Source organism: Myxocyprinus asiaticus, chromosome 41 (assembly GCF_019703515.2).
Source record: "Myxocyprinus asiaticus isolate MX2 ecotype Aquarium Trade chromosome 41, UBuf_Myxa_2, whole genome shotgun sequence".
Classification (NCBI taxonomy): Eukaryota; Metazoa; Chordata; class Actinopteri; order Cypriniformes; family Catostomidae; genus Myxocyprinus; species Myxocyprinus asiaticus.
Genome location: NC_059384.1, coordinates 5,450,136 through 5,476,318, shown reverse-complemented (window position 1 = coordinate 5,476,318; position 26,183 = coordinate 5,450,136). Strand labels below are relative to the sequence as shown.

The 26,183-nt window shown below is 39.4% G+C and overlaps 1 protein-coding gene across 1 annotated transcript in view; it reads left to right on the top strand.

Annotated features, from left to right (window-relative positions):
* The window catches only part of LOC127431531 (obscurin-like), a 70,461-nt gene that overhangs the window by 1,895 nt on the left and 42,383 nt on the right, over window positions 1-26,183 (top strand). The window contains 32 exon segments of the mRNA XM_051681978.1: window positions 447-1,551; window positions 3,495-3,764; window positions 4,005-4,265; window positions 4,418-4,720; window positions 5,205-5,471; window positions 5,561-5,667; window positions 6,133-6,301; window positions 8,194-8,469; window positions 9,085-9,360; window positions 9,517-9,792; window positions 10,796-11,071; window positions 12,296-12,571; window positions 13,035-13,310; window positions 14,956-15,231; window positions 15,517-15,783; window positions 15,961-16,230; window positions 16,431-16,697; window positions 16,854-17,120; window positions 17,327-17,439; window positions 17,564-17,717; window positions 17,889-18,050; window positions 18,248-18,352; window positions 18,453-18,719; window positions 19,221-19,490; window positions 19,863-20,129; window positions 20,862-21,128; window positions 21,301-21,567; window positions 21,799-22,068; window positions 22,198-22,467; window positions 22,640-22,906; window positions 24,336-24,602; window positions 24,846-25,109. Of these exon segments, the coding sequence (XP_051537938.1) occupies window positions 456-1,551; window positions 3,495-3,764; window positions 4,005-4,265; window positions 4,418-4,720; window positions 5,205-5,471; window positions 5,561-5,667; window positions 6,133-6,301; window positions 8,194-8,469; window positions 9,085-9,360; window positions 9,517-9,792; window positions 10,796-11,071; window positions 12,296-12,571; window positions 13,035-13,310; window positions 14,956-15,231; window positions 15,517-15,783; window positions 15,961-16,230; window positions 16,431-16,697; window positions 16,854-17,120; window positions 17,327-17,439; window positions 17,564-17,717; window positions 17,889-18,050; window positions 18,248-18,352; window positions 18,453-18,719; window positions 19,221-19,490; window positions 19,863-20,129; window positions 20,862-21,128; window positions 21,301-21,567; window positions 21,799-22,068; window positions 22,198-22,467; window positions 22,640-22,906; window positions 24,336-24,602; window positions 24,846-25,109 (8,686 nt within the window). The 5' untranslated portion in view covers window positions 447-455.

Sequence of the window (26,183 nt, the reverse complement as noted above, 5' to 3'; positions counted from 1 at the left end):
TACCATTATCACACTCATTTCTGTAAAGCTGCTATAAGCACTTTTCCACTAAATGGTTTTGAGCAAATGGAGTAATGATTCCAGTAGCTGGTGTGAATTTGGTTACATAAATGATAATGTACATAATGATGTACTGGCAAATGCAGTCTTGTTTTATTTCCAACTATCTTACTCAGTTCCTGAAAACAGCTGTGTAATATAAGCAGTATTGGAATCAAATTCCTTTTGCCACCCAGTTTTCTAAAATAGGTACTATGCATATCCACAAGTGGTTTGATCAGAAAATTAAATATTGTTTTTTGTCCTCTCGATTTAGGTATTTTGAGTCTAACAGAAAAAATTTATGCCATGTTCATAGTGCCCTTTTTTCTACTCTGTAAATATGTAAATATTAAATTCGTTTTGATAATCTTCTTTAACATGCAACCACATTCACCTTTCTGCAGAAAGCTGTAATGGATCATAACCTATTTGGTGGGGCCCCACGATTTCTAACTCGACCTAAGGCCTTCTCACTGATTGTGGGACGAGATGCCTCACTGAGCTGTACTATCGTGGGAAACCCTGTACCTGCTGTTACCTGGGAGAAAGACAAACTTCCTCTTTCTGCAGGGGGACGTTTCAAAACAGTTGAGGATGGCGACGTTTACCGACTCACCATCTATGATGTAACTCTAGAAGACAGCGGTCAGTACATGTGTCGTGCCAAGAACAATGTTGGAGAGGCATATGCAGCTGTGACACTGAAGGTGGGGTTGCCACCAGCTGTGGTAGACCGTGCCCCAGTGTTTACAGTGAAACTTGTCTCCACCCGTGTGGGTCTTGGGGGTGACGTTACCCTCTATGGACGTGTGGCAGCCCATCCAGCACCCAAATTTGACTGGGAAAAAGATGGCCGCTACCTGGGTGAGACCAACCGCATCAAGATTACCTCGGACACCGAATCAAGCTCCTTGAGGATCCAGAGCATTAGGAGCATGGACAGTGGCACGTACACCTGCCGTGCGCAGAACTCCATTGGTCGAGCTCAGTCCACTGCAGCTCTGGTGGTGGACCTTCAAGACACTCGTCTACTCAATGCGGACAAGAGCACCTCCCTCCTTTCACACATGCAAAAGCGAAAAGAAGAAATGAGGAAGGACATCTCTTTCTATGGAAACATAGAAAGCTCCTCCACCTCACTTAAAACCTCATCCTCCAAGATCACAGAAGAACTCGGCAGCTTTGGGCTTGCCTTGGATCAGGAACAGAGGGCTTCAGCCTTAGCGAGCATGTTGCCCAAAGGTGTGTTTACCCGCACGTGTACAGTGACAGAGGGTAAACATGCAAAGCTTAGCTGTTTCGTCACAGGCCACCCAAAACCACAGATCATCTGGAGAAAAGATGGGGTCAACATCAGCGAGGGTCGCAGACACGTTATGTATGAGGACCAAGCAGAGAATTTCATCCTCAAGGTGCTTTACTGTAAGCAGAGTGATAATGGCCTGTACACCTGCAATGCATCCAACATGGCTGGACAAACCTACAGTGCTGTGCTAGTGATTGTCAAAGGTAAGAATTTAGTCTGCTATGGTCCTTATTTGGCGGAATGTAACAAAATGTATTTACCCCCCAATAAAGTATAGCCTGTAAAAATGTATAGATACTCAAGGCACCATATGGGGTTGCTCAGATGCCACACTGGCAGAACCCTCTTGAGATCCTTCAGACACCCTGTCAGTTCTATGGGAAACTTACCCTCAGTTTCTACAAGAACTCTAAAGAACTCTAAGGACTCTCCATAGTTTCTTTAGTAATTCCATAATAAATGAAAGGCTTTGAGGCTTTTGAAATAAATATTGAAGTTCCTTCAATACATAGTATATTTGAGGAGCCATTAAATGGTGTCAGGAAGATCTCCAGAGGGTACTGCTGCTGAGGAACCCCAAAAGGTGTGTTTAAAATATCTTTTCATTTTTACAGTGATGGTTTACAATTCATGTTTAAATTAAATCACCTAATTTTATTGAGTCAGTTTTCTGACAAATCAAAAAAGGTTTTTTCCTTTTACAATTTGCTTTACAATATGATTTGATTTTCAATCAAATTAAAAGTTTAGCAGTATACACTAAGACTAATATATCTCTCTTTTACATGTTCAGTTGCAGTTGGCACTATAAATTCACCAACCTTTAAATCAAAATTGTATCTATTAATGACAGTCATCCTTACCTTCTAGCTCGGTCACGGCAAAGTGCTAGCAAGAGTTCTTAACAGGGTGTAACGTTACACCTATTTTCTGCTGGTGTTGATTAGTTCACAGTTGTTGTGATGGCTAGTTGCAAGCTAACACCTTACGCAATTGCGTGGGTGACTTTCCATGTGACAACTTGTGGGTTTGCAATATTTGCCATTGATTCATATCTAAAGCTATTGTGGAACAGAATCTTTGTCAACTAATCCTACATAAACATAATGATCTCCATAGATTCAGTTGAATTGTTCTAATTTTAACCAGAAGTGTAGCAATAATGTTTTGCTAGCTGGTTCGTATGCTCTAATCCTTACTCTCATGTCATAGGCACCTTAGAGTAAGGTCAAAGAAACTTAGCCGGGTGTCAGTCCACCATCCCAGTCCAAACTGTAGCAGCGTTCCTGTGTAGGGATGAGGAAAGTAAAGTTCATGACATTTAAGGCTGTTTTGTGTAAATGAGATCTACATTACCAACTTGATCATCTGAAGTTTGAATATCAGACATACATCTTTCTATTAAACACAGAATAGAACTAGATATTACGTTCAAAAACAGCTAGAAACAAAATGCAACGGAATGGAACCAAATGCAGGTTCTTCAATTAACTTGTCAGCATCTTGACACAAGTCCCTGAAAAACAGTGAGACACACGGCAATGGGCAAAGATGTCCATCTAATGAATGGAGACAAAAATTGGGAAATTCTTTTAAAAAAACAGTGCAGATGGACACAAGAACACATCCTATGTGAACGGCCCTTACACAAAGAAACAAAAAGCATTTGGTGTGTTGCAGTAGAAATTGTTGGTTAATGATCAGGGGCACAGGAACGATCTGGAAAGTGTGTTGGTGGGCACATTATAAAGCTTATCAGCTTGATCATGTGACATTCATTCAGTAGTCCTACGTAATTTGCTGAGAGGCTCACATTGGTAAATAGGCGCTAGCCATTGCATCCATTTGTCAGAGGTCTCTGCTTACACTTAAAGTTGTTATTTTCGTGGTTGGCAAATTTAAACTCTTAAAATATAATCTCAAAAAGTTGGGGAAAAAACGTATAATATACTCCAGAAATATTACATCCAAAACATCAGCAATGTATTTGTTTAATTTGATGGACAGCTTTATTTTCATCAAACAGGTTTGACGTTTATTGCTTATGTCACTTGTATAAATGGAAACAAATGGTGCAGAATCCTGTCTAATCGTGACTGACAGCTGTATGGCCTTCTGTATGCTCACTTATATGTATCCTTTTCAGAGCCAAAAATTCCATTCAAGAGGAAGCTGCAGGATGTCGAGGTGAAGGAAAAGGAAACAGCAACTCTGCAGTGTGAGGTGCCCGTGTCGAACACCGAGGCCAGCTGGTACATGGAGGAGACCCGTCTGGAGGAAAGTATCAAGTACCGCATGGATGAGCAGGGTACCCTGCGCCGCCTCACTATTCACAATGTCACCACCAATGACGATGCCGTCTACATCTGCGAGATGAAGGAAGGCAGCCGCACTGTGGCAGAACTTACAGTACTGGGTAAAGCTCTAAGTGGAACCCCATCACCACCATTATCTTATTGTTGGTTAGATTGTCTATAGTTTACTAAGTGTAAAGCTAAAAAGTAGTTTTCTAATTTAGTTTTGCACAAAACTGGCAGTTTATACCTCTTGGGGCATCCTAAAGCCTATAAAATTATAATTTCCTAAAGAATTGCTGGTCTCAACTCATTGTGAGACACAAGAGATTGTCTTCATGTGCTCTTATTCCTTACTCCAGGCAACATCACTAAAAAGCTGCCTAGGAGGACAGTGGTGCCGGTTAGCGATACTGTGATCTTCTGTGTGGAACTGGAGCAACCAGTAAATGATGCTTACTGGACAAGGAATGGGGAGAGGCTAAAGGAGGAATCCCGGATTATCATCGGCCACATAAACAGACAGTATACCCTCACTATTCGAGAATGTACTTCCGAGGACTCGGGCGAAGTGGCCTTCATCGCTGGTGACTGCAAGACCTCGACTCGCTTCTCTGTCACTGGTGAGTACATTTATAAATCAGACCACATATGCCCATTGCCCATGTATGAATTTCAGCATGGAAATGTATCCTGTTCAAAGATGGTCTTTTCCAAGGGTACAGACATTCTGTTTTTTTATCCTTTTTAATGACCTCTTAACCTCTGTCTTTAGCTCCAAGGAAACATCCCCCAGATCCCCCAGTTGAGCCAACGGTGCGGAACAAGACAGAGTCCTCGATCACACTGTGCTGGTCACCGCCAGACAGTGAGCGCCCTGTGCCCATCACCGGCTACATTGTTGAACGTAGGAAGGTGGGAGCTCAAACCTGGGTGAAAGTCACTAGTACAACTGTATCTAGCACCGAATACACCATCAGTGACATCCCTGAGGAGGCGAGCTACCAGTTCCATATCTCAGCGGTCAATGATTTTGGTCAGAGTGCGTACTTGGAGATCCCTGGAACGTTCTACCTTGGTGAGCAAGGCATCACTTAGTTATTTGCTGTGGCCATACTTACCCTTACAAAAAAGTATGCTGGCTGTTTCATGGTACAGTAATGGTATCATCAGATGGTAATATGATGGTATTGTTTGATTGCCATATTCATACAGTATACCATGGTACTGACATAGTAAACCAAGGTACTTAAAAGAATACCATGATATTATCATGTCCTTGACCATTTTTATTTTTATAGTGCTTTTCACAATACACATACTGTAATTTCAAAGCAGCTTTACAGAAAATAATGCTGTGATGTATTAAATCTCCCAGTGACCAACTTTATAGAAAATACATTTTAGGTATTTAGAGAAAATGGAAATACCATGGTACTTGTTTGTTGGTGGTTCCTCAATTAATAATATTTAAACTTTCAAGAATTTTAAAAACACATCACTCTACATCAGTCAGTTGCTTTTTGTCCATATTATTAAAACATTGTAATTTATCTGATCAGAGCCCACAGCTTCAATGAAGACAGGCCTGGTGAGCTGCAGTGCACATGCTGGTGAAGAAGCCACCTTCATTGTGGAGCTCTCAGCTGTATGCTCGGGCTCCTGGACTATAAATGACCGAATGATCCGTAGTGGATCTGAATACCTGATCACGCGGTCAAAGACCACACACACGCTGGTCATCAGGGAGGTGTCCATGGCGCTGGATGGGGCACAGGTCAAGTTTGTGGGTGGTGGATCTCAGAGTGTTTGCACGCTCAGTGTGAAGGGTAAGAAAGGAAGGGCATTGCTTGCAGCAGATGCTGTTTCTGCAGTTCATATCATGTTCTTTATCTGATATTTTGTCTTTCTTCTCTAGCCGCTCTTGCACGTTTCACCAGTAAGTCTTCTCAGGTGGAGGTATTTACCTTCAGCGCACATTCCTCTGCACAGATACATACTGAAGTGTCTGACCCAAGTGTCCAGGTGAATTCATGCGTTCAACTGTAAATTAATGCATTATCTTAGAGAGACCCTTAAAGCTGAAGTATGTATTTTCTGCGCCACTAGCACCATAAAATAGAATTGAAAAAACAATGAGTTTTCAGAGAGCTTAATATTTCCCCATCTGTGACTGGTCGAACAAAAATATAATAGTCCCACCCCAAACTCTGCCAATGGTTGAGCCGATGTTGCTGTGTTTGGACCCTCAAACTAACCAATCAATACTTTGACAGTTTCACAGAGCCACAGTGTTTACTCTTTCAGGGAATTCAACTTTTGAATGGGTTACTGTATAGTTGTCTTCCCATATTAATAGAATAAAATATTTTAACATAAAACAATTTACACACATCAGCTTTAAAGGCCATCATTGAAATGACTTCCATTGCTCATACAAAAGGAAAAAACTCTATCATTGTATTTGAAACTGACCTATCTGTGCCACAGGTGGTCTGGATGAAGAACGGGAAGGAACTGAGAATGGGTAAAAAATATGAAGCAACAAGTGTGGAACGCAAACGCATACTTACAGTCCACAACGTTACCCATGAGGACGTCGGCATCTATGAGTGCACGTGTGACGGCGATAAAATGTCTTTTCAACTTGCCCTTAAAGGTGATACAAGCCATTTTCAGTGTCAGACACACAGAGAGGCTTTCCACACACAGAGAGGCTTTTCCTAAAATCATAGTACTAAAATTATCTTGTATGTTGTCTTTTGTATATTACATTTTTGTTATATGTTATAGCATCCACTTCTCTTAGGGGCTGTTTACACCAAACACGTTTGTGTCGATCTGCGCTTTTTAAAAATGTATTTTCTAATTAAACATGCACTAGATGGATGTCTTTGATCTTTGTGCAACATCTCACTGTTTTACCAGCATCTCGCGCAGGAGAGGCACATTTTTAGACATGTGTGAAGTTAAATACAACTTCAACTTTTAAAAACGCATCTTCTGTGTTTGTGCCATTTCTTCGTCTATTTTTTATTTTTTTTATGTATTTTTTTAGCTCAAGAACATTTCTGTCTGAATGGGCCCTTACATGTATAAAATGGTCTTATAAATTATACTGAACAGTTAAAAATGATTTTTATAAATACTGTAAATATTTATACATTTTCCATACCTTCTTATGTTTAAAGTTTATCATACATAGCTAACGTGACATATATGCACAGGGAACAATTTTAAATATGTTTGAAGTAAAAAGCACATCCTGCCAAATAATAAGAGAGGTACAGAAGGTGCTTGCTGGTTCCAGAGGAGTATCTGGGGATTTCCATTTCCCATCAGTTAAAATCAGTGCTCTACAGTCAGTGGTTCCTATCCCAGCTTAGAACAGAAAGTACTGAGTGGATGAATGGGGTAAGAGGTCAGTGTTGACAGCTAGGGACAGCTGGGCTTGAGCTACACGCCACAGGAAGTGTTTGAGGGTGTGTAGTCAGGTAACAGAGCTGCTTCAAACTCAAATACTCGCAGGCGTCATATTCAATATGATTTGAGATTTTATGCACATGACTGCCAATTCTTGTATTTTGACATTGTTATTTAGGATTGGAAAACAACACTACAACATATTGATGAAAACTAGGATACGGAGGTTGGTTAAAGTTTGGAAGTATTTTAATTGAAGCAACAGCGCTCTTGCTGATGCACACGTGTGATATTGCTTCTAAACAACAGTTTTGTAAACAAGAAGTTACTATCAAGTGTCTTGCATTTCAGAAAAGATTTGGCTAGTTAGTTTTTATTTTTTTTTCTCTGCCACTGTATATAGTTCCAAAAGAAGCCAGAGTATCAAGCTTTGCATGTCACCAAGCAACACAGTCTGACAGCCTGTCAGGAATGCCACAAACACAGACAAGCAGAGAGATACAAACAGTGAAGTGTCCCCGTGCTGTTCTATGAAATATCAGCACTCTTGGAACACTGCTTGTCCAATCAAATTAGATGATCGGAACAAACTGTTGTACTGTATCAATTTAACCAAGCTTGATACTTAAAATTAAAAATGTTCTTTGCACTGATATTGTTAATTTATTCCATTTCATTTTTGCAACATTTAATTCACTTCTAAAATATATATATATATATATATATATATATATATATATATATATATATATATATATATATTATCTAAAAGAAAATTGCAGTATTAGGATCATCAAAAGATTTTTAGTTTTATGAACAAATTACTGTGTTTATTATTGCAATTTGGAAAGATAACATTTAATCAATTGGTAGCACCGTAAAACCATTTTATATTTTGCTGGCTGTTAGACTTTTATGTACTGCCAGTTCCTTGCAAAATAAATGTAAAAAAAAAACAAAAACAAAAAAAAAATTAACTGTGTAACCATTTTTTATTCAGTTTCTCAAATATTGTCTTTAGGATGTTTCTTATGCCATGTGTGCTGTCTTCTATTATCCATTTTCTATTACTGATCATGTTAATAGCACAAACTTTTCAGTGTCTAATCTTCCATTTTCCCCTGACAGAAGAACCAGCTAAGTTTGTTAGTAAGCCACGGGCTCAGCCCCAGGAGAATGATGCTCTGATGGGTGACGTGGTGTTGAGCTGTGAAGTCGCTTCTCCTGGAACCACTGTCGTGTGGAAGAAAGAACAGATAGAAATAACAGAGGACAAGAGGACAACCTTTGTGTCTCAGGGGACACAAAGGAAGCTGGTCATCAAGGGTGCCAAGCGGAGCGATGAAGGACACTACTCGTGTGAGACGGCAGAGGACAAGGTGACATTCCTGGTCAAGATAAAAGGTAAAATGAAGAGCTAATTAGTCTGAAACTAAAAATTAAAATTGACAGGATTAATCAGACTTGCAAAAATTCCTAATTAATGTTATAACATTAAGTTTTTTGAAAAATGCTGGTGAAGCTTAACGTTAAATACTCATACAGCTAATAAATTATTTAATAATTGAAATTAAAAGTTATCAAGTGAAAAGTTATCAGCCTTGTATAAGTTATATCTCAGTGTATCATGTCATTTATCATGCCAATGTCATGTCATAGTGTGGCCATTATTGGTTCATCAATGATAATGATCCATTAAAATGCAACTTTCAAAAGTGAAGTGTTGATTTTAGCCTCTGATCAAACAAAACAAATTGTGACGTAAGTCTAGACTTAATCAGTGTCTGGGAAACAAGCCCTTAGAGGTAATCGAAAGTTGAAATATAAGTCTTTTTATATACTGTAGATACACAGAGACATTTTTTTATTATTATTATTTATTTATTTATTTTTTATAATAATTTTTTTTTGCTTCCTCCAAGGTGGGATAAATGCAGTTCAGGACTCATTTGTTATGTTTCACTAAAATAATAGACAGCGATGATAACAATGTCACCCCCACGGTGAATGTTCTTTCAGAAACTCAGGTTATTTTCACAAACAAAGACTCCTATCAGAAGGAAGTGAAGGTTTCCACTTCCCAGAAAGCCACATTGAGCTGCGAAGTTTCTGACTCCAAGACTGAAGTAAAATGGTTCAAGGATGGCAAGCAGCTGAGCTCCAGTAAGAATGTCCACATGGAGTCAAAGGGCAAGAGCCGTCAGCTGGTATTGGAGAAGGTGGAGAAGATGGATGCTGGAGAATACATCTGTGAAGTCGGAAATGATAAGCTGCTCTTTAAAATTCAGGTGGAAGGTAAGAACAACAACCCAGTGTTTGAATGTTGGCTTGTTGATCTTGCCCTGGTCTTGTGACAATAAATAATCATATCATTCTAGCTGTTTTTGTTGTTGATAATGGTGAGATGTTTGTTTTTAATATTGTATTCCTACACCATTATTTTTCCACCAGACATTCAAGCTGGCTTCACCAACAAGGATTCTTATCAGAAGGAAGTCAAAGTATCAGCTTCTCAGAAAGCCACACTGAGCTGCGAAGTTTCTGATGCCAAAACTGAGGTGAAATGGTTCAAGGATGGCAAGCAGCTGATCTCCAGTAAGAGTGTCCACATGGAGTCAAAGGGCAAGAGCCGTCAGCTGGTGCTGGAGAATGTGGAGAAGAAGGATGCTGGAGAATACACCTGTGAAGCAGGAAATGAGAAACTGGTCTTTAAGATTCAAGTAGCAGGTATGAAAATTATTTTTGCAATGTCCCATTTGGTCTTATTAATTACACAGTAAAAATGAAAAGATACTTGAGGCATCATTTGGGGTTCCTCAGCTGCAACACTGGCGGAACCCTCTGGAGATACTCCAGACACCCTTTAAAGTAGCCTCAAATGTCCTATTTATGTCCTCAAGGTACTTCCAAATATATTTCAAGAGCCCAAAAAAGCCTTTCTCTTATGATGGGGTTACTGAAGGAACAGTTGATAGTCCTTACAGTTCATTAGAGTTCATGCAGTAATAAAGAGTAAGTTTCTAAAAGAACTGAAAGGTTGGCTGGAGGTTCTCCAGAGGGTTCCTTCGGTGTGGCAACTAAGGAACACAAAGTGGTGCCTTTTATTTTTTACTATGTAGAATATTTGCTTGTTTTGATGATAATTATGGTATACACTACCGGTCAGAAGTTTTGAAACACTTACTCACTCTTTATTATAATTTTTGTTCACATTTTAGAATAATAGTAAAGTCATTAAAACTATGGAATAACATAAATGGAACTATGGGAATTATGTTGTGACTAAACAAAATCAGAAATAAATCAAAACTGTGTTATATTTTAGCATCTTCAAAGGAGTCACCCTTTGCCTAGAATTTTCAGAAATGTACTCTTGACATTTTCTCAACCAACTTCTTGAGGTATCACCCTGGGATGCTTTTTAAACAGTATTGAAGGAGTTCCCATCTATGTTGGGCACTTATTGGCTGCTTTTCTTTATTATTCGGTCCAAGTCATCAATTTCAAAAACTTTTTTTTTTTAAATTACATTTTAGATTTATAGTGAAATAAATTAATATGGTGGCACAATTATATTTTTGTCTACAAAACTAATTTCAAACATTTAAGCATATGCCTTCAGATCAAAAGATTTTTAAGATAATGAGAAACATTTCAGTCAAGTGTTTCAAAACTTTTGACCGGTAGTGTATATGGTAACAAATCTGTACCCCTCACACTCTCCCCATAGAAACTCAAGCTGCCTTCACCAACAAGGACTCTTATCAGAAGGAAGTCAAAGTATCAGCTTCCCAGAAAGCCACACTGAGCTGTGAAGTTTCTGATGCCAAAACTGAGGTGAAATGGTTCAAGGATGGCAAGCAGCTGATCTCCAGTAAGAGTGTCCACATGGAGTCAAAGGGGAAGAACCGTCAGCTGGTGTTGGAGAATGTGGAGAAGAAGGATACTGGAGAATACACCTGTGAAGCTGGAAATGAGAAACTGGTCTTTAAAATTCAGGTAGCAGGTATGGAAATTATTTTTGGAATGTTCCAGTTGGTTTTATCAATTAAACTGTAAAAATTTGAAGATACTCGAGACACCATTTGGGGTTCCTCAACTGCCACAACAGCAGAACCCTCTGGAGATCCTCCAAACACACTTTAAATAGCCTCAAATATCCTATTTATGTCCTCAAGGTACTTCCAAATATATTTCAAGAACACAAAAAAGCCTTTCTCTTATGATGGAGTTACTGAAGGAACAGTTGATTGTCCTTACAGTTCATTAGAGTTCATGCAGTAACAAAGAGTATGTTTCTCAAAGAACTGAAAAGTTGGCTGGAGGTTCTCCAGAGGGTTCCTTCGATGTGGCAACTAAGGAACACAAAGTGGTGCCTCAAGTAGCTTTTATTTTTTTACTATGTAGAATATTTGGTTGTCTTAATGATAATTATGGTATATATGGTAACAAATCTGTACCCCTCATTCTGTCCCCATAGAAACTCAAGCTGCCTTCACCAACAAGGACTCTTATCAGAAGGAAATCAAAGTATCAGCTTCACAGAAAGCCACACTGTGCTGCGAAGTTTCTGATGCCAAAACTGAGGTGAAATGGTTCAAGGATGGCAAGCAGCTGATCTCCAGTAAGAGTGTCCACATGGAGTCAAAGGGGAAGAACCGTCAGCTGGTGTTGGAGAATGTGGAGAAGAAGGATACTGGAGAATACACCTGTGAAGCTGGAAATGAGAAACTGGTCTTTAAGATTCAGGTAGCAGGTATGGAAATTATTTTTGGAATGTTCCAGTTGGTTTTATCAATTAAACTGTAAAAATTTAAAGATACTCGAGACACCATTTGGGGTTCCTCAACTGCCACAACAGCAGAACCCTCTGGAGATCCTCCAAACACACTTTAAATAGCCTCAAATATCCTATTTATGTCCTCAAGGTACTTCCAAATATATTTCAAGAGCCCAAAAAAGCCTTTCTCTTATGATGGGGTTACTGAAGGAACAGTTGATTGTCCTTACAGTTCATTAGAGTTCATGCAGTAACAAAGAGTATGTTTCTCACAGAACTGAAAAGTTGGCTGGAGGTTCTCCAGAGGGTTCCTTCGATGTGGCAACTAAGGAACACAAAGTGGTGCCTCAAGTAGCTTTAATTTTTTTACTATGTAGAATATTTGCTTGTCTTGATGATAATTATGGTATATATGGTAACAAATCTGTACCCCTCATACTGTCCCCATAGAAACTCAAGCTGCCTTCACCAACAAGGACTCTTATCAGAAGGAAATCAAAGTATCAGCTTCACAGAAAGCCACACTGAGCTGCGAAGTTTCTGATGCCAAAACTGAGGTGAAATGGTTCAAGGATGGCAAGCAGCTGATCTCCAGTAAGAGTGTCCACATGGAGTCAAAGGGGAAGAACCGTCAGCTGGTGTTGGAGAATGTGGAGAAGAAGGATACTGGAGAATACACCTGTGAAGCTGGAAATGAGAAACTGGTCTTTAAGATTCAGGTAGCAGGTATGGAAATTATTTTTGGAATGTTCCAGTTGGTTTTATCAATTAAACTGTACAAATGTAAAGATACTTGAGATACCATTTGGGGTTCTTCAACTGCAACACTAGCAGAACCTTCTGGAGATCCTTTAAACACACTTTAAATAGCCTCAAATATCCTATTTATGTCCTCAAGGTACTACCAAATATATTTCAAAAGCCTCAAAGCCTTTCTCTTATGATGGGGTGGCTAAAGGAACCGTTGCTAGTCCTTAGAGTTCTTGCAGGAACAACATGTATTTAAAAAAAAAAAAAACTAAAAAAGTGTTCTAAAGGATCTCCAGAGGTTTCCTTGGGTGTGGCAGCTGAAGAACCAAAATGGTGCCTCAAGTAGTTTTATTTTTTACTGTGTAGAATACTTGCTTGTTTTGATAATAATTATGGTATATATGGTGATAAACCTGTACCCCTAATACTGTCCCCATAGAAACTCAAGCTGCCTTCACCAACAACGACTCTTATCAGAAGGAAGTCAAAGTATCAGCTTCCCAGAAAGCCACACTGAGCTGTGAAGTTTCTGATGCCAAAACTGAGGTGAAATGGTTCAAGGACGGCAAGCAGTTGATCTCCAGTAAGAGTATCCACATGGAGTCAAAGGGCAAGAACCGTCAGCTGGTGCTGGAGAATGTGGAGAAGAAGGATGTTGGAGAATACACCTGTGAAGCTGGAAATGAGAAACTGGTCTTCAAGATTCAGGTGACAGGTATGGAAAACATTCCTGTATTTGTCTGTTTGCTTTATGTTTCTATTTAGTCCTTGCTTATGGAAAAAACAAAAGTGAAAATGAATCAATTCAACTTGACAAAAGAAAACTTTACATATAGCAAGAGAGTTTGCCATGTGCCTAGAATCTGTTTAAAGAGAGCATTCAGTAAGCTGTGATATTGTTATATCTAAAAAGACATTTCAATATGTTTTTTTTTTCTTTTCAAGACAAGAAGTAATTACAGTTGAGGTAAATGTATAGGTAGAAGGGATTTCTTGCCTATTTCAATGCTAGGGAACCAAAATCAAATTTGAGTCTGCAACACGATTTGATAAGTTAATTTGTTTTCTTAAAACATATTCTACTGTTCAGTCTCAATTTATATATTTACTCAAAAACATTTGTTTCTGATATTATATCCTTTTTGCACTACGACTCTCCCACCAGATGTTCAAGCTGCCTTTTCCAACAAAGATTCCTATCAAAAGGAGGTCAACGTATCAGCTTCCCAGAAAGCCACACTGAGCTGTGAAGTTTCTGACATAAAGACTGAAGTGAAATGGTTCAAGGATGGCAAGCGGTTGAGCTCCAGTAAGAGTGTCCACATGGAGTCAAAGGGCAAGAGCCGTCAGCTGATCCTGGAGAATGTGGAGAAGAAGGATGCTGGAGAATACACCTGTGAGGCAGGAAATGAGAAGCTGGTCTTTAAGATTCAGGTGGAAGGTATGGAAAAATTGTCAGTTCTTATTGCTTCTGTGCATTCAACATAATTATTTTCTGCAGTCAACAACAACTCTTTTCAAATGTTTTTGTCAAACTGTTGATTCAAGAATTTTCCAGTCAGTAAAAATGTCTGATGAATAAGTTTCATTAAGTGCTACAGTCTCTCAGGCCACGTCCACACCAATTCGTTTCTGTTAAAAAAAAATAAAAAATCCCATTTTCTGTTTCATAACATCATCGTTTTTGAAAGTATGCAGTACTGGAAAGCGTTTTCTAAAGTCTCAATTTTCAGTGGAGGAAAACGCTGTTCCAGTGTGGATGAGAGGTGTAAATGTAGCAAAAGCGATGCGTTTTCAAGTGAAAATGGATTAGTATGGACGTGGCCTGTCTTAGAATGGAACATTTCTTGTTACTTTCCAAATTCTATGTCAAACTTCTCTTGTGACTTTGTTTGACTTCTAAGTGAATATGCAAACTACTCTTTGAATGAAGTAAACTTTTTATATTTCCTCATTAGAGCCAAAAGCTGCCTTCACCAACAAGGACTCCTATCAGAAGGAAGTGAAGGTTTTAAAGTCACAGAAAGCCACACTCAGCTGTGAAGTTACTGACACCAAGACTGAAGTAAAATGGTTCAAGGATGGCAAGCAGTTGAGCTCCAGTAAGAATGTCCAAATGGAGTCAAAGGGCAAGAGCCGTCAGCTGGTGATGGAGAATGTGGAGAAGAAGGATGCTGGAGAATACATCTGTGAAGCAGGAAATGAGAAGCTGGTCTTTAATATTCAAGTTGAAGGTGAGATCAATTTGCATAATATTCGATTTCCAGGGACTATTTTTCAGCAATCCATGGAGCTCAGAGTCTTACTCCAGAACATCAAATGTTACCTTTAGTTTAGTGAAGATTCCTTCTTTTTTTTAGATGTTGCTGCCAAATTCCAGAAGACATCATTGACCAAAGAAACTGTGGTGGTTGAGACAACAGAGAAAGTAATTTTGAAAACCGAGGTGACTTCAGAGAGTTGTAATGTTAAGTGGTTCAGGGATGGAGTGGAACTGAAAGAAGGATTCAAGTATGAGATGAAACAGGAAGGTCGCTCACGTGTCCTTGTCGTGAAGTCCTCCGATTCCAAAGACACTGGCACTTACTCCTGCCAGACGGCTGAAGACAAGGTTGAGTTTAAGGTTCAAGTCAAAGGTAAAGCTATTGTGCAATAATATAGCAAATAAATATAAAGAAAGAAAGAAATGGTGTGACGAGGTGGATCAGCTCTCCCGCTGATCAGCTGATTCAGCATCGGCCGTGCACCGTGCACGGCCCAGCCATGCCCTCCTCCTCGTCACAAATGGTTTTTAATGTTGTGGAGCTCAAATGTGGTTATCTTCAACCCTGTTCTGGAGGCATTTGTGTATTTTTTATGCTTTCATGCAGTTTAGGATGATTGCCCAACCAATTGTGTTTTTATTTTTGTACTTTCCTCAGAAGCACCTTTGAAATTTGTGGTGCCATTGCAGCCAGTGTCTGCAGTATTAGAGAGCACCATGACCCTTTCCTGCAGTCTCAACAAAGCCACCAGTAACGTCCTTTGGAAGCATAATGGTAAGGAAATCAAACTTGGTGGCAGATACAGCATCCGGACCGATGGCACCAGCTGCATCTTGACTGTGTCTGCTGTGGCTCAGGAGGATGAAGGGGAGTACAGCTGTGAATGCAAAGATGACAAGACCTCCACCAAAGTCACCACTAAAGGTGAGAACCATCTGTGTCCATGTTTGCCTGCGATAGGTCATCAGTTCATCATTAAAATTAACCAAACACAATTTATTAAAGGTATAGTTCACCCAAAAATGAAAGGGCTCACGCTCATCAACTTTCATTTCTCTTAGATTTTTAATATCATTATTTTAACTCTTTATGCCATTTTAGCCCCACGTCTGGTGAGGTTCACTTCCAAACTGAACAATGTTGTTGCAAACGAAGGCAAAGATGCCATCTTCAAATGCTCCATTACTCCAAACGATGTAAATGTCAGATGGCTACGTAATGATGGTCCCATAACAGCCAGTCCCAAATTTAAGATCGCTCACGGTGGAAGTAGCCACTCCCTTACCATCACAGCGGTCACTCAAGAGGATGCAGGAGAGATCAGTATCGATGCTGAAGGGAAAGTGTGCAAAGCCACACTGCAAGTACAACGTAAGGACCACTGCTAAGTATAATGCAACATATCAACATGAAAGACAGACGGTAATGGCAGTGAATCAAACATTAAATACATTTGTGACTCTCGCCGATTGTTTTTTTTAAAAAAGTTACTACTTCTGTTTTGTCAATGTGCACACTGAATGTTTCTCAATACAGATGTGCTGATAGATTTTCATTGATGTCTGTTGCAGAACTTCCTGTAACCTTCAAGAAGAAGCTTGCAGATATGACTGTGCAAGAGAAGGACACAGTTATTTTGGAAGTTGAGCTCAGCAAACCTTCATCAGATGTGAAATGGATGAAGAACGGTGTGGTACTACAGCCAGGAGGAAACCTGGAGTTCCAAGTGGACGGTGCCAAGCACACTCTGGTCCTGAACAGTGTGGCATATGGTGACAGAGGCTACTACTCCTGTGAAACCCTGGATGACAAGACCCAGACCAAACTGACAGTTGAGAGTAAGACTACCTTTAATATGTTTATGTTGCATCAGTTTAAACTTCTGATTCAATAGATAAAATACCATGGAAACTCTTGAGTGGGATCCATAGGTACTTGTGCTTCCTCAAAGTATTTCACATGTTTAATTCCTTTGTTGTTGTTCTGGCATTCAGTTAAGAAAGTCCAGGTGGTAAAAGGCCTTAAAGAGATTAAAGTACAAGAAAAGGAGACCGTCACTATGGAGGTGGAGCTCAGTAAGACTGACGTAGAAGGTTCCTGGAGTAAAGATGGCAAGAAACTGAAAGCAGGACCAACTATCCTCATTACAGCACTGGGAAATAAGCATTGCTTGACTATGAACCAGTTGAAGATAAGTGATGGTGGAACTATAACTTTTCAGGCTGATGATGTCCATACAACTGGCAAACTCATTGTTACAGGTGAGGGTGTTTTTGTATGTGCTTATGATATTTGATTAAATTTACAGTAAGCCCAGTTGTGTCTCTGCAAAATGTGTAATTCAACAGGTTAAAAACATTTTGTTGTGTATCTAACAATGCACCCTTATAGAAAATCTCTGCATGACTACAACTCTTCCCAAAATTGTGATCATTTTCAGCCATAATTATTTATGTTTTGTGCACAGAGCCTGCTGTGAAGATCCTAAAACCTCTACAAGATATTAGCACTCCTGAAAAGGAGAAAGTCACTTTTGAATGCGAGGTGTCAAGAGCAAATGCTGATGTCAAGTGGTTTAAGGTATTGGCATTTGATTTACAATGGTTAAATCTTATAAAATATGTTGCCAAATTTAAATTGAGGTGGGATATGTGAAAACAGTTACGAAAAAGTGTTCATGTAAATTTGTTGATTTTATCATCAGGATGGTGAGGAGCTGAAACCAGGAAAGAAATTTGGCATCCATTCCCAGGGAAACAAGCGCAGCCTCCTCATCCACAAGTGTGCCTTTGAGGACCAGGGCCAGTTTATGTGCAGAACAACAGATGACAACACGTCAGCCAAGCTCACTGTTCATGGTAAAGATGAATCGCTCCTGTATGAAAGAGTGACCTAAACATTTGCAAGCACAAATTTAGAAGTTATCCAATCTGCATTGCAGTGTAGCATCAGAACCTGATTTGTTAAACCATATTAAAGAGGAAGACTAAGTACTCTTTTAAACCTTTAACACTTTTATGGACTTTTAGCCCGAGATATTAAGATTGTGAAGGCTCTTCAGGACGTAGAGGTGACAGAGAAGGAGAGTGCAGCATTTGTCTGTGAGGTCTCTCACGATGAAGTAGAGGCTCAGTGGCACAAAGGGGATATCAAGCTCAGAGCCGGAGACAACATCAAGTTGAGGCAGGAGGGTAAGTTGAACTGAATTAACTTTGTATGTAGCGTTGTATGAAACTGATCTCTAGAAAAAGAAGGTGTACTTGTAGCATTTAATGTAGGTTCAAAAATATACCGATTTCCAGGGGATTGAAACTGTCTTGAGAAGTGCACAAAATCAGATAAATGAAAGTTAGTGTAACTCCAACTCAATTTAAACTTTCTATCTCAGGAAGAACATACGTTTTGCTCTTCAAATTAGTGAAGGCTGAGGATGCAGGTGAAGTCAAGTTCACGGCTGAGAAGGCGACATCAACTGCTAAACTAAAGGTTAAAGGTTCGTGATTGGGGAAAGACTGCCAAATGCTGCATGTATTTTGCAATTAGTGTTAAAACTTTAAACTGTAGACCCCTAATGCCCCTTATAATCATTACAGAGCTACCTGTCAAATTTGTGAAGAAACTGAGAGACAAAATCGCCATGTACAAACACCGTGCGCACTTAGAATGTCAGGTGTCACGGGCCAGTGCTAAAGTCACATGGTACAAGAACAAGACAGAGATCAAACCCAGCGAGAAGCATGAGATCACCAGTGAGGACATCTACAGGAAGCTCACCATAACTGACGTGGACTCTGACGATGAGGACACATACTTGTGTGACGCCATTGATGATAAGACATCATGTCAACTACTAGTAGAGGGTAAAACACTTTTTCCTGTAATGAGTAAAAAATGTAAGATTAAAGCTCTACAGAATTCATAAACATGAAGGAAACTAAACAGCTTTTGAAATGGACTGTAAAAAAGAGAGGACGTAATGTAATTGCATGTTGTTAATTACATTTTCTTATGTGTTATTTCCATATATGATAACAGTTTGTGGATCAGTTTTCATTGATCTGCAACAGAATTAGTTTTAACCTGTCTATGATTTTTGGTATGTGATTTAAACCATATTTAAAATATGGTTTCTGTTTTATCAGTGGATATTCACAAAATCATGAGCAAATCCCCTAATCTGCTCCTCTAAACCATTTTATTTACTGCTAACTTTAGTTTCCTGGCATTATAATTTAGTTTTATTTCTATGTGCTTGTGTCCTTTTGTTAGAATTGTACTCTATAAACAATTTTTATTACATGAAAAATGCATACTTATTTCATCTTTGATAGAACTCTATATTTTCTCATCAAAACCTTTAGAACAAGCTATCAGTATAGTTCGGGAGCTGAGTTCTGTGGAGGTTACAGAGCCATTTGCTGCTCACTTTGAAGTTGAAGTCAGCATGGAGACAGTCAAGCCAGTGAAGTGGACTCTGAATGGGGAACAGCTGAAAGAGAGTGCAGATATCGAGATGGAGAAAGAGGGGACCATGCACCGCCTCACATTTAAGAAAACCAAGGCCTCAATGTCAGGCCCTGTACAATTCACTGCTGGAAAGAGCAAATCTACTGCTGAACTTAAAGTGAAAGGTTAGGGATTTGCTTTCATGAAAGCAACACTGAATCTAATAATTTCAATTAAAATGGAACTACTACTGTGTTAAAATTATCTTTGTAGCTTGTTAATGGTCTGAACTGCCATATGCCAAAAAAAAAAAAAAAAAAAAAAAAGTGCTAAAATTGAAGAATTTTGGGTGATTGCTTTAATAAAACAACTGATGGTTTACTCGCTACAGATGAAGTGTAATTGTTGCTTTGGGTAAATAGAAGTTGTATGCACTGTTGTGTGCACAAATACCAGTAAAACATTGAGTATTCTTTGATACATTCATTAGTATTTTATAGAAAATATCTGTTTATGTTTTTAAAGCCACTTTATTAAGGGTTTATATCACCCTTCAGAGCGTCCAATTGAAGTACTAGAGCCACTGAAGGATGTCACAGCCAAGGAGAAGACCTCCACCACACTGTGCTGCAAGTTCTCCACCCCACCAAAAGAAGTGCACTGGTTTAAGGGTCAAACTGCTTTGGAGGCTTCTAGCAAGTACAGCATGAAGCAAAAGGACGTCAGCGTGCAGCTGACCATCCAGGCTCTAAGCACAGAGGACTCTGGGGAGTATCGCTGTCAGGTTGGAGTCTGTGAAAGCAAAGCCAGCCTCAAAGTAGAAGGTAAAGTCATAAAGAAGGCATTCAAAGTATGTTGTTTCAAATTGCATCCCCCTTTATACACCCCTAGCCTATCAGCGTTATGGCTACTTGTGAGAACGTGGCTCCGACTCTGCCACACTCTCATTTCATAGGTTCTGTTGATGAGAATTATTCATTTTTAAACCTTGTGATTTATGTTTTGGGTAATTTGACTGTGCATATTAATGGCAGTTGCTAACTTATATTGTTATATTGTGAAAATAAAAAGATTAAAATAAAAGATTAGGTTTTTGATTTCTGCACCACTAGTAGCGCCATCAAACGGATTTGTGAAAATAATGACTGTTTTTAGATAGGTTTTCCTAAAACTCCCCATCTTCCATTGGTCGGACAAAAAGATAGCCCCACCCCAAACTCACACCATTGGTTGAGACAGTTTTGTTAAAGTATGTCAGGCTATTTTTAAAGAGCCACAGTGTTTACACTTTTCAGGGAAATCAGTTTAGTAAAGAATTACTTATAGATGTCTTTGCATATTAAGCTGGTGTAGGAGAAAGTATTTTAACATTGAAATTATTTGGAGTGTACTTGTTCTACTATAACCAATAATGTTTTATGAAACAGTTAAAAATAATCTCATGTTTTACTGAGTTTCTGTAAGGATTTGATCTGGTCAAATGCTAAAGTCTTGAAAAACTATTTATTAATCTTTAAGTTACCCTGATCATGTGTTCTGATGTTAATTTTTCACAGTACGTAAAATACAGATCACCAAACATCTGGCAGATGTGGAGGTAGATGAAGACGGCAATGCTTTGTTCACTTGTGAGGTTAACTATGCTGATGAAGAGGTCCAGTGGATGCTCAATGACAAGCCGCTCTTCAACAATGAGGTCAATGCCATCACCCATGTGGATAAGACCCATACCCTCACCCTCAAGAATTTGGCACCTGAGGATGGTGGGAAGGTTTCGTTCAGCATTAGAGATGTGAAAGAAACAGTCTGCTTGAAGGTCAAAGGTAAGGATTTGTGAATTCACTCTTTTAAGATAAACAGGTTAACAGAAGATGAAATGTTGATGCAGCTATGAAACTCTAGGATACTTTTAAGAGTGAAGGATTCAGAATGTTCCTGAGTGTTGTTGACCAGGTTTTCTGTTTAAAGCACTAATTTTTGTTTATTGAAATCTAGAGAAGAAGGCTGTTTTCCTGAAGTTGCTAGATGATATGGTCGCAGAGGAGAAAAGTACAATTACCCTAAAAAGTGAAGCCTCAAAGCCCAGGGTGGCTCCTGTGTGGCGCAAAGATGGTACTGTCCTGGCAGCAGGCAAAAAGTATGAGCTCCTCCATGACGGAAAGTCCTTGGGACTGACTATCCATGACATCACTCAAGCTGACGCTGGGGAGTACAGCTGCGATCTTGGCACAGACCTTGCCAAGTCCAAGGTCACTGTTAGAGGTATGACAACAAACTATCGTATTACGTGCCCATGACACCCTGTAGTTTCATTTGTTGTACATTCAAAGTCTGTTTGAATTAAATCAAATATTTTAGCAATGATTATCTTTTTAATTTTTATTATCTTGGCAACTCTAGCTCAAAAAAATAGCCTATTGGTACTTTATGGGTCAGTTCACCCAAAAATTAAAACTCTGTCATCATTCACTCACCCTCATTTTGTTGACGCAGACATCCACATTGGAATCACCAAGCGTCTTAAGTCTGTAGAAACCAAGGCAGGTGAAAACTGCACATTTGAGTGTATCCTGTCCCGGGAAAGCTCAGATGAGTGTGTCTGGACCCTTAAAGGCCAGCCTATTACTGCTGGAGACCGTTTCCAGATAAGCAGCAAAGGGCGCAAGTATACATTAACGATCAAAGGAGTCTCAGCTTCTGATTCTGGTGAGGTGGTCTTCTCTCACAAGGACCTGAGCTCAAAAGCAACACTGTCTGTTGAGGGTGAGTAAGCAGATGTAGCTAAAAAGCGCCACTGAGTGTACAATGAAAACACCATTAAAACATTTTAATATACCTTTAACATACATACATTTTTTTCTATAACAATGCATGTCTTATTTTTGGGACCAGGTGAAGCTCCTTTCTTATCCAAAGAGCTTCAAAATATCAGTGCCGAAGTTGGTGAAGATGCCACATTCTGCTGTGAGCTCTCTCAAGCTGGACTGAATGTGAAGTGGTCCAAGGATGGCAAGTCCATAAGGAAGAGCCAGAAATACGAAATCAACCAGATGCAGACACTTGTGAAACTAACTGTCCACAATGTCACTGACAAAGACTCTGGAGAATACAGCTGTGAAGTTACTGGTGGTCCAACCTCAAAGGCTAAACTGGAGATCAAAGGCAAGGATTTTACCTAGTTTCACTTTACCAGTCCTATACAAAACTGGCATATAAATGATGGTAAAGTTTGACCTCAAGGGTTTAGATTCTTTCATCACACCTTTAAAAAAGAAGCCACAATGAAGTAATCTAGAGGGGATACACTGACCTTGGTATTTTGTCCCTTCCGTAGAACTTGCCAACAGATTCATTCGTGTGATAAAGGATGCCACTGCGGAAGAGAAAGGTGCTGTCTCCTTTGAATGTGAGACTGCTCAACCTGCCTCTAAGGTCACCTGGATGAAAGGTACAAAGGAGATCAAGGCAGGTGGGAAGTATGAATTGACACAGAAGGGAAATGTCCTCATCCTCACAGTGAAGGATCTGGAGAAGAGTGACAGTGAGGTATACACCTGTGACATTGGCTCTACGAAGAGTACAGCAAAGTTGATGGTGAAAGGTAAGAGTCTGGCTATCTCTGAGAAGAAAACAGATAATTACAAAAACTTCCTTTATGTGTGTGTTTAATTGCCATGTACTGTATCAGTTAGTAAATATATTGTAATCAATAACTTTAAATGTGAGCAAATTTTCTTTACAACATGTGAAAGCTTTGTCTCTCAAAGCTCTTTAAAGGTGTTTATGGAAAGGACAATTTGCCTTTCAATTTTGTAAGATACGTGACACCTAATGTCATATTGTTTACTTTCCACATTTAGTTTTGAATATTATCAAATTTGGCTACATTTAACTCTGCTTTGTGTTTCTGTGTGGTCAAGTAAAGTTACTGACAGGGATTTCACTGATGGATTCGTGGATTAAGGCAACATAGAAATGTTAGGAGTTGGTATGAATGGTATTGTGGAGGAAATACTGTATATATTGTGCATTATCAGCTTGCCTGAGATCTCCGCTGTTAAGCTGTGCTGCCACTTATGTGGGTTTTGGCATGTATGTTGGTACTTTAAATGCCATTGAAAGTTTTATGAAAGTCATTTTGGTGAAAGAAGTGTGTTCCAAGAACTGGACTTTTTTTATTATTGTTATTTATCCCCTTTTTCTCCCAATTTGGAATGCCCAATTCCCACTACTTAGTAGGTCCTCGTGGTGGCATGGTTACTCACCTCAATCCAGGTGGCAGAGGACAAGTCTCATCTACGCATCTTATCACATGGCTCGTTGTGCATGACACCGCGGAGACTCACAGCATGGGAGGCTCATGCTATTCTCCGCGATCCATGCACAAATTACCACGCGCCCCATTGAGAGCAAGAACCACTCATTGCTACCACGAGGAGGTTACCCCATGTGACTCTACCCTCCCTAGCAGCCAGGCCAATTTGGTTGCTTAGGAGACCTGGCTGGAGTCACTCAGCATGCCCTGGATTCGAACTTGTGACTCCAAGGGTGGTAGCCAGTGTCAATACTCGCTGAGCTACCCAGGCCCCCCGAAGAACTGGACATTTTAAATGTAGCCATTCAACAGTACCTGGACCCAGGGCCGTCCTTAGGGTGGTGCAACCAGCTTTGGGAGAGCCTTGAGGCGATCATCTTTGCTTTTGTCAGTAAATGTCTGTCAGCAGTGTCGTTTTGTCATAAGCTAAATCTTTGAAATGACACATGAATTTTAATTCTGTTGGTCATTTTGTATTGGTTGTTGGTTGTTTGTGATGTTCAGTCTTGTCTGGACTTGTCTTCATGTTGTATGTGTGGTCTGCGATATCTTTTCTAGGTATATTGGAGATGTTTGAGTTTTTTGTTCGTGTTTTTACTGTATGCAAAAATGCATTCAATGTATCTGATTAAAGATTATGTTAAGTACATTCTTGATGCAAAATAAGAAACTGTGAAGAATTCTAATGAAGTCATAATACTTGTTCATTCTTCAGTGGTTCCTGCCAAGTTCAAAGAGCGGCTGAAGAACCAGCAGGTTACAGAGGGAGGGAAAATCATACTTTCCTGTGAGATTTCAAAACCTGGCTACCAGGTGCAATGGAAGAAGGGAACTGAAAGTCTTAAATCTGGAGGAAGATATCAGATGACGCAGAAGGACACCACATTTGAGCTACATATCACAGACTTAGTGGCTGAGGATAGTGGAGAATATTCCTGTGAATTTGGAGACCAGAGGACAACAGCAAACATTGTTGTCAATGGTATGGATAAAAGTCCATTTATTTTCATGCAGCAGTTTAGGTTTTAGACTGATTTATTATAGACTGATTCACATCTTTATCTTAGTGATTGTTCTTGAGGTAAGTTCTGGGGCAAGTGATGTGCTGATCCTTCAATGCAATTATAGTCTCGCAACAGTGTAAGTTTGCTGGTTACTTGGTCTTGTCCGTAGAGTCTTAATGTTTCACACCTTTGTTGTATTTCATCTCACAATTGCTCTTCAGAATTACCAGTGGTCTTCAAACGTGAGTTACAGAGCCAAGATTGTGAAGAAGGAGACAGTGTTACACTGCGCTGTGAACTCTCAAAACCTGTTCCTGTTGTTTGGAAGAAAGGGACACAAGTGATCCATTCTGGGGAAAAGTTCCTCATCAAACAAGATGGACTAACTGTTGAGCTGAAGATCACTGATCTCAAGCCTGAAGATGCTGGACAATACACATGTTTGTGTGGGGACAAAAAGACCTCAGCAAACATTAAGATAAAGGGTATGAGGCCATTTCACCTTTTAAATGTGCATGTCTTGACTCTCTTTTCCATACTAAGCCTTTTTATTTTTAATTTAACCTTTGTTGTTTCTTTTTGGTTTTCTGCCCTTCACTGGTTAGAAAACCAAAGCCAATATGAAGATCAAGTCAAGTCAAGTCATTTTTATTTGTATAGCGCTTTTCACAACACACACCGTTTCAAAGCAGCTTTACAGGAAATCATGCATTAACAAAAACAAAAAATGAAACTGTAATATTTATAATGTCTTACAGTGATCATTGTGTAGTTTGATTAAATATAATTGTAAAGTGTGTATAGAAATTAAATAATTAAATAATAATTGTATTTAGAATCCCTGTGAGCAAGCTGAAGGTGACTGTGGCAAGGAACACAAAACTCCATGAGATGTTGGTTAATGGAGAAAAATAACCTTGGGAGAAACCAGACTCACTGTGGGGGCCAGTTCCCATCTGGCTAACCAGCATGAATATAATGCCAATATTAGTTATTTGTGTGCAGAGCAAGTCATGGTTTTAAATTTGTAAATTAAGTAAGCGTTAAGGGTGAGTGTTTCAAAATAAAAATAAAATATTTTTTTATGAACTTTAAGATTAATGACTAATGTCTTTGAAGTCCATCCTGGGTTAACTGCAGAAGTTCACATAGATGCATTGTCCTTTGTTAGTTGGCTGATGAAGGCTTTTGTTGGCAGTTAAATGATAGTCTATGTATAGTCTATTTCAAGAGTGTAGTCTATCAGTAGATAAAGGTAATGCAGGCAGAGATCAATGAGGTGCATCGCAGTTCAACCGGCAGGTCGTTTCGGTGAGGTTTGGTGGGGTCCATCCTAAGTCCAAGGTTCAGGCAGTGGCATATGTAGCATCCTCTGAAGTCAAATGACTGAAGTGATGTCTGGCTAGCACCGGCTGTAGTTTGTCGTCATCTCTCAGCGACACGTAGCAGTGGAGTCCGACACCAAGCAGGAACGGAGCTGGATTTGGCAGGCTATTAGCGTAGATGCCATTCTATTTTATGCAGAGTTATAGATCATAATGGTTTGAACCATTTCTATT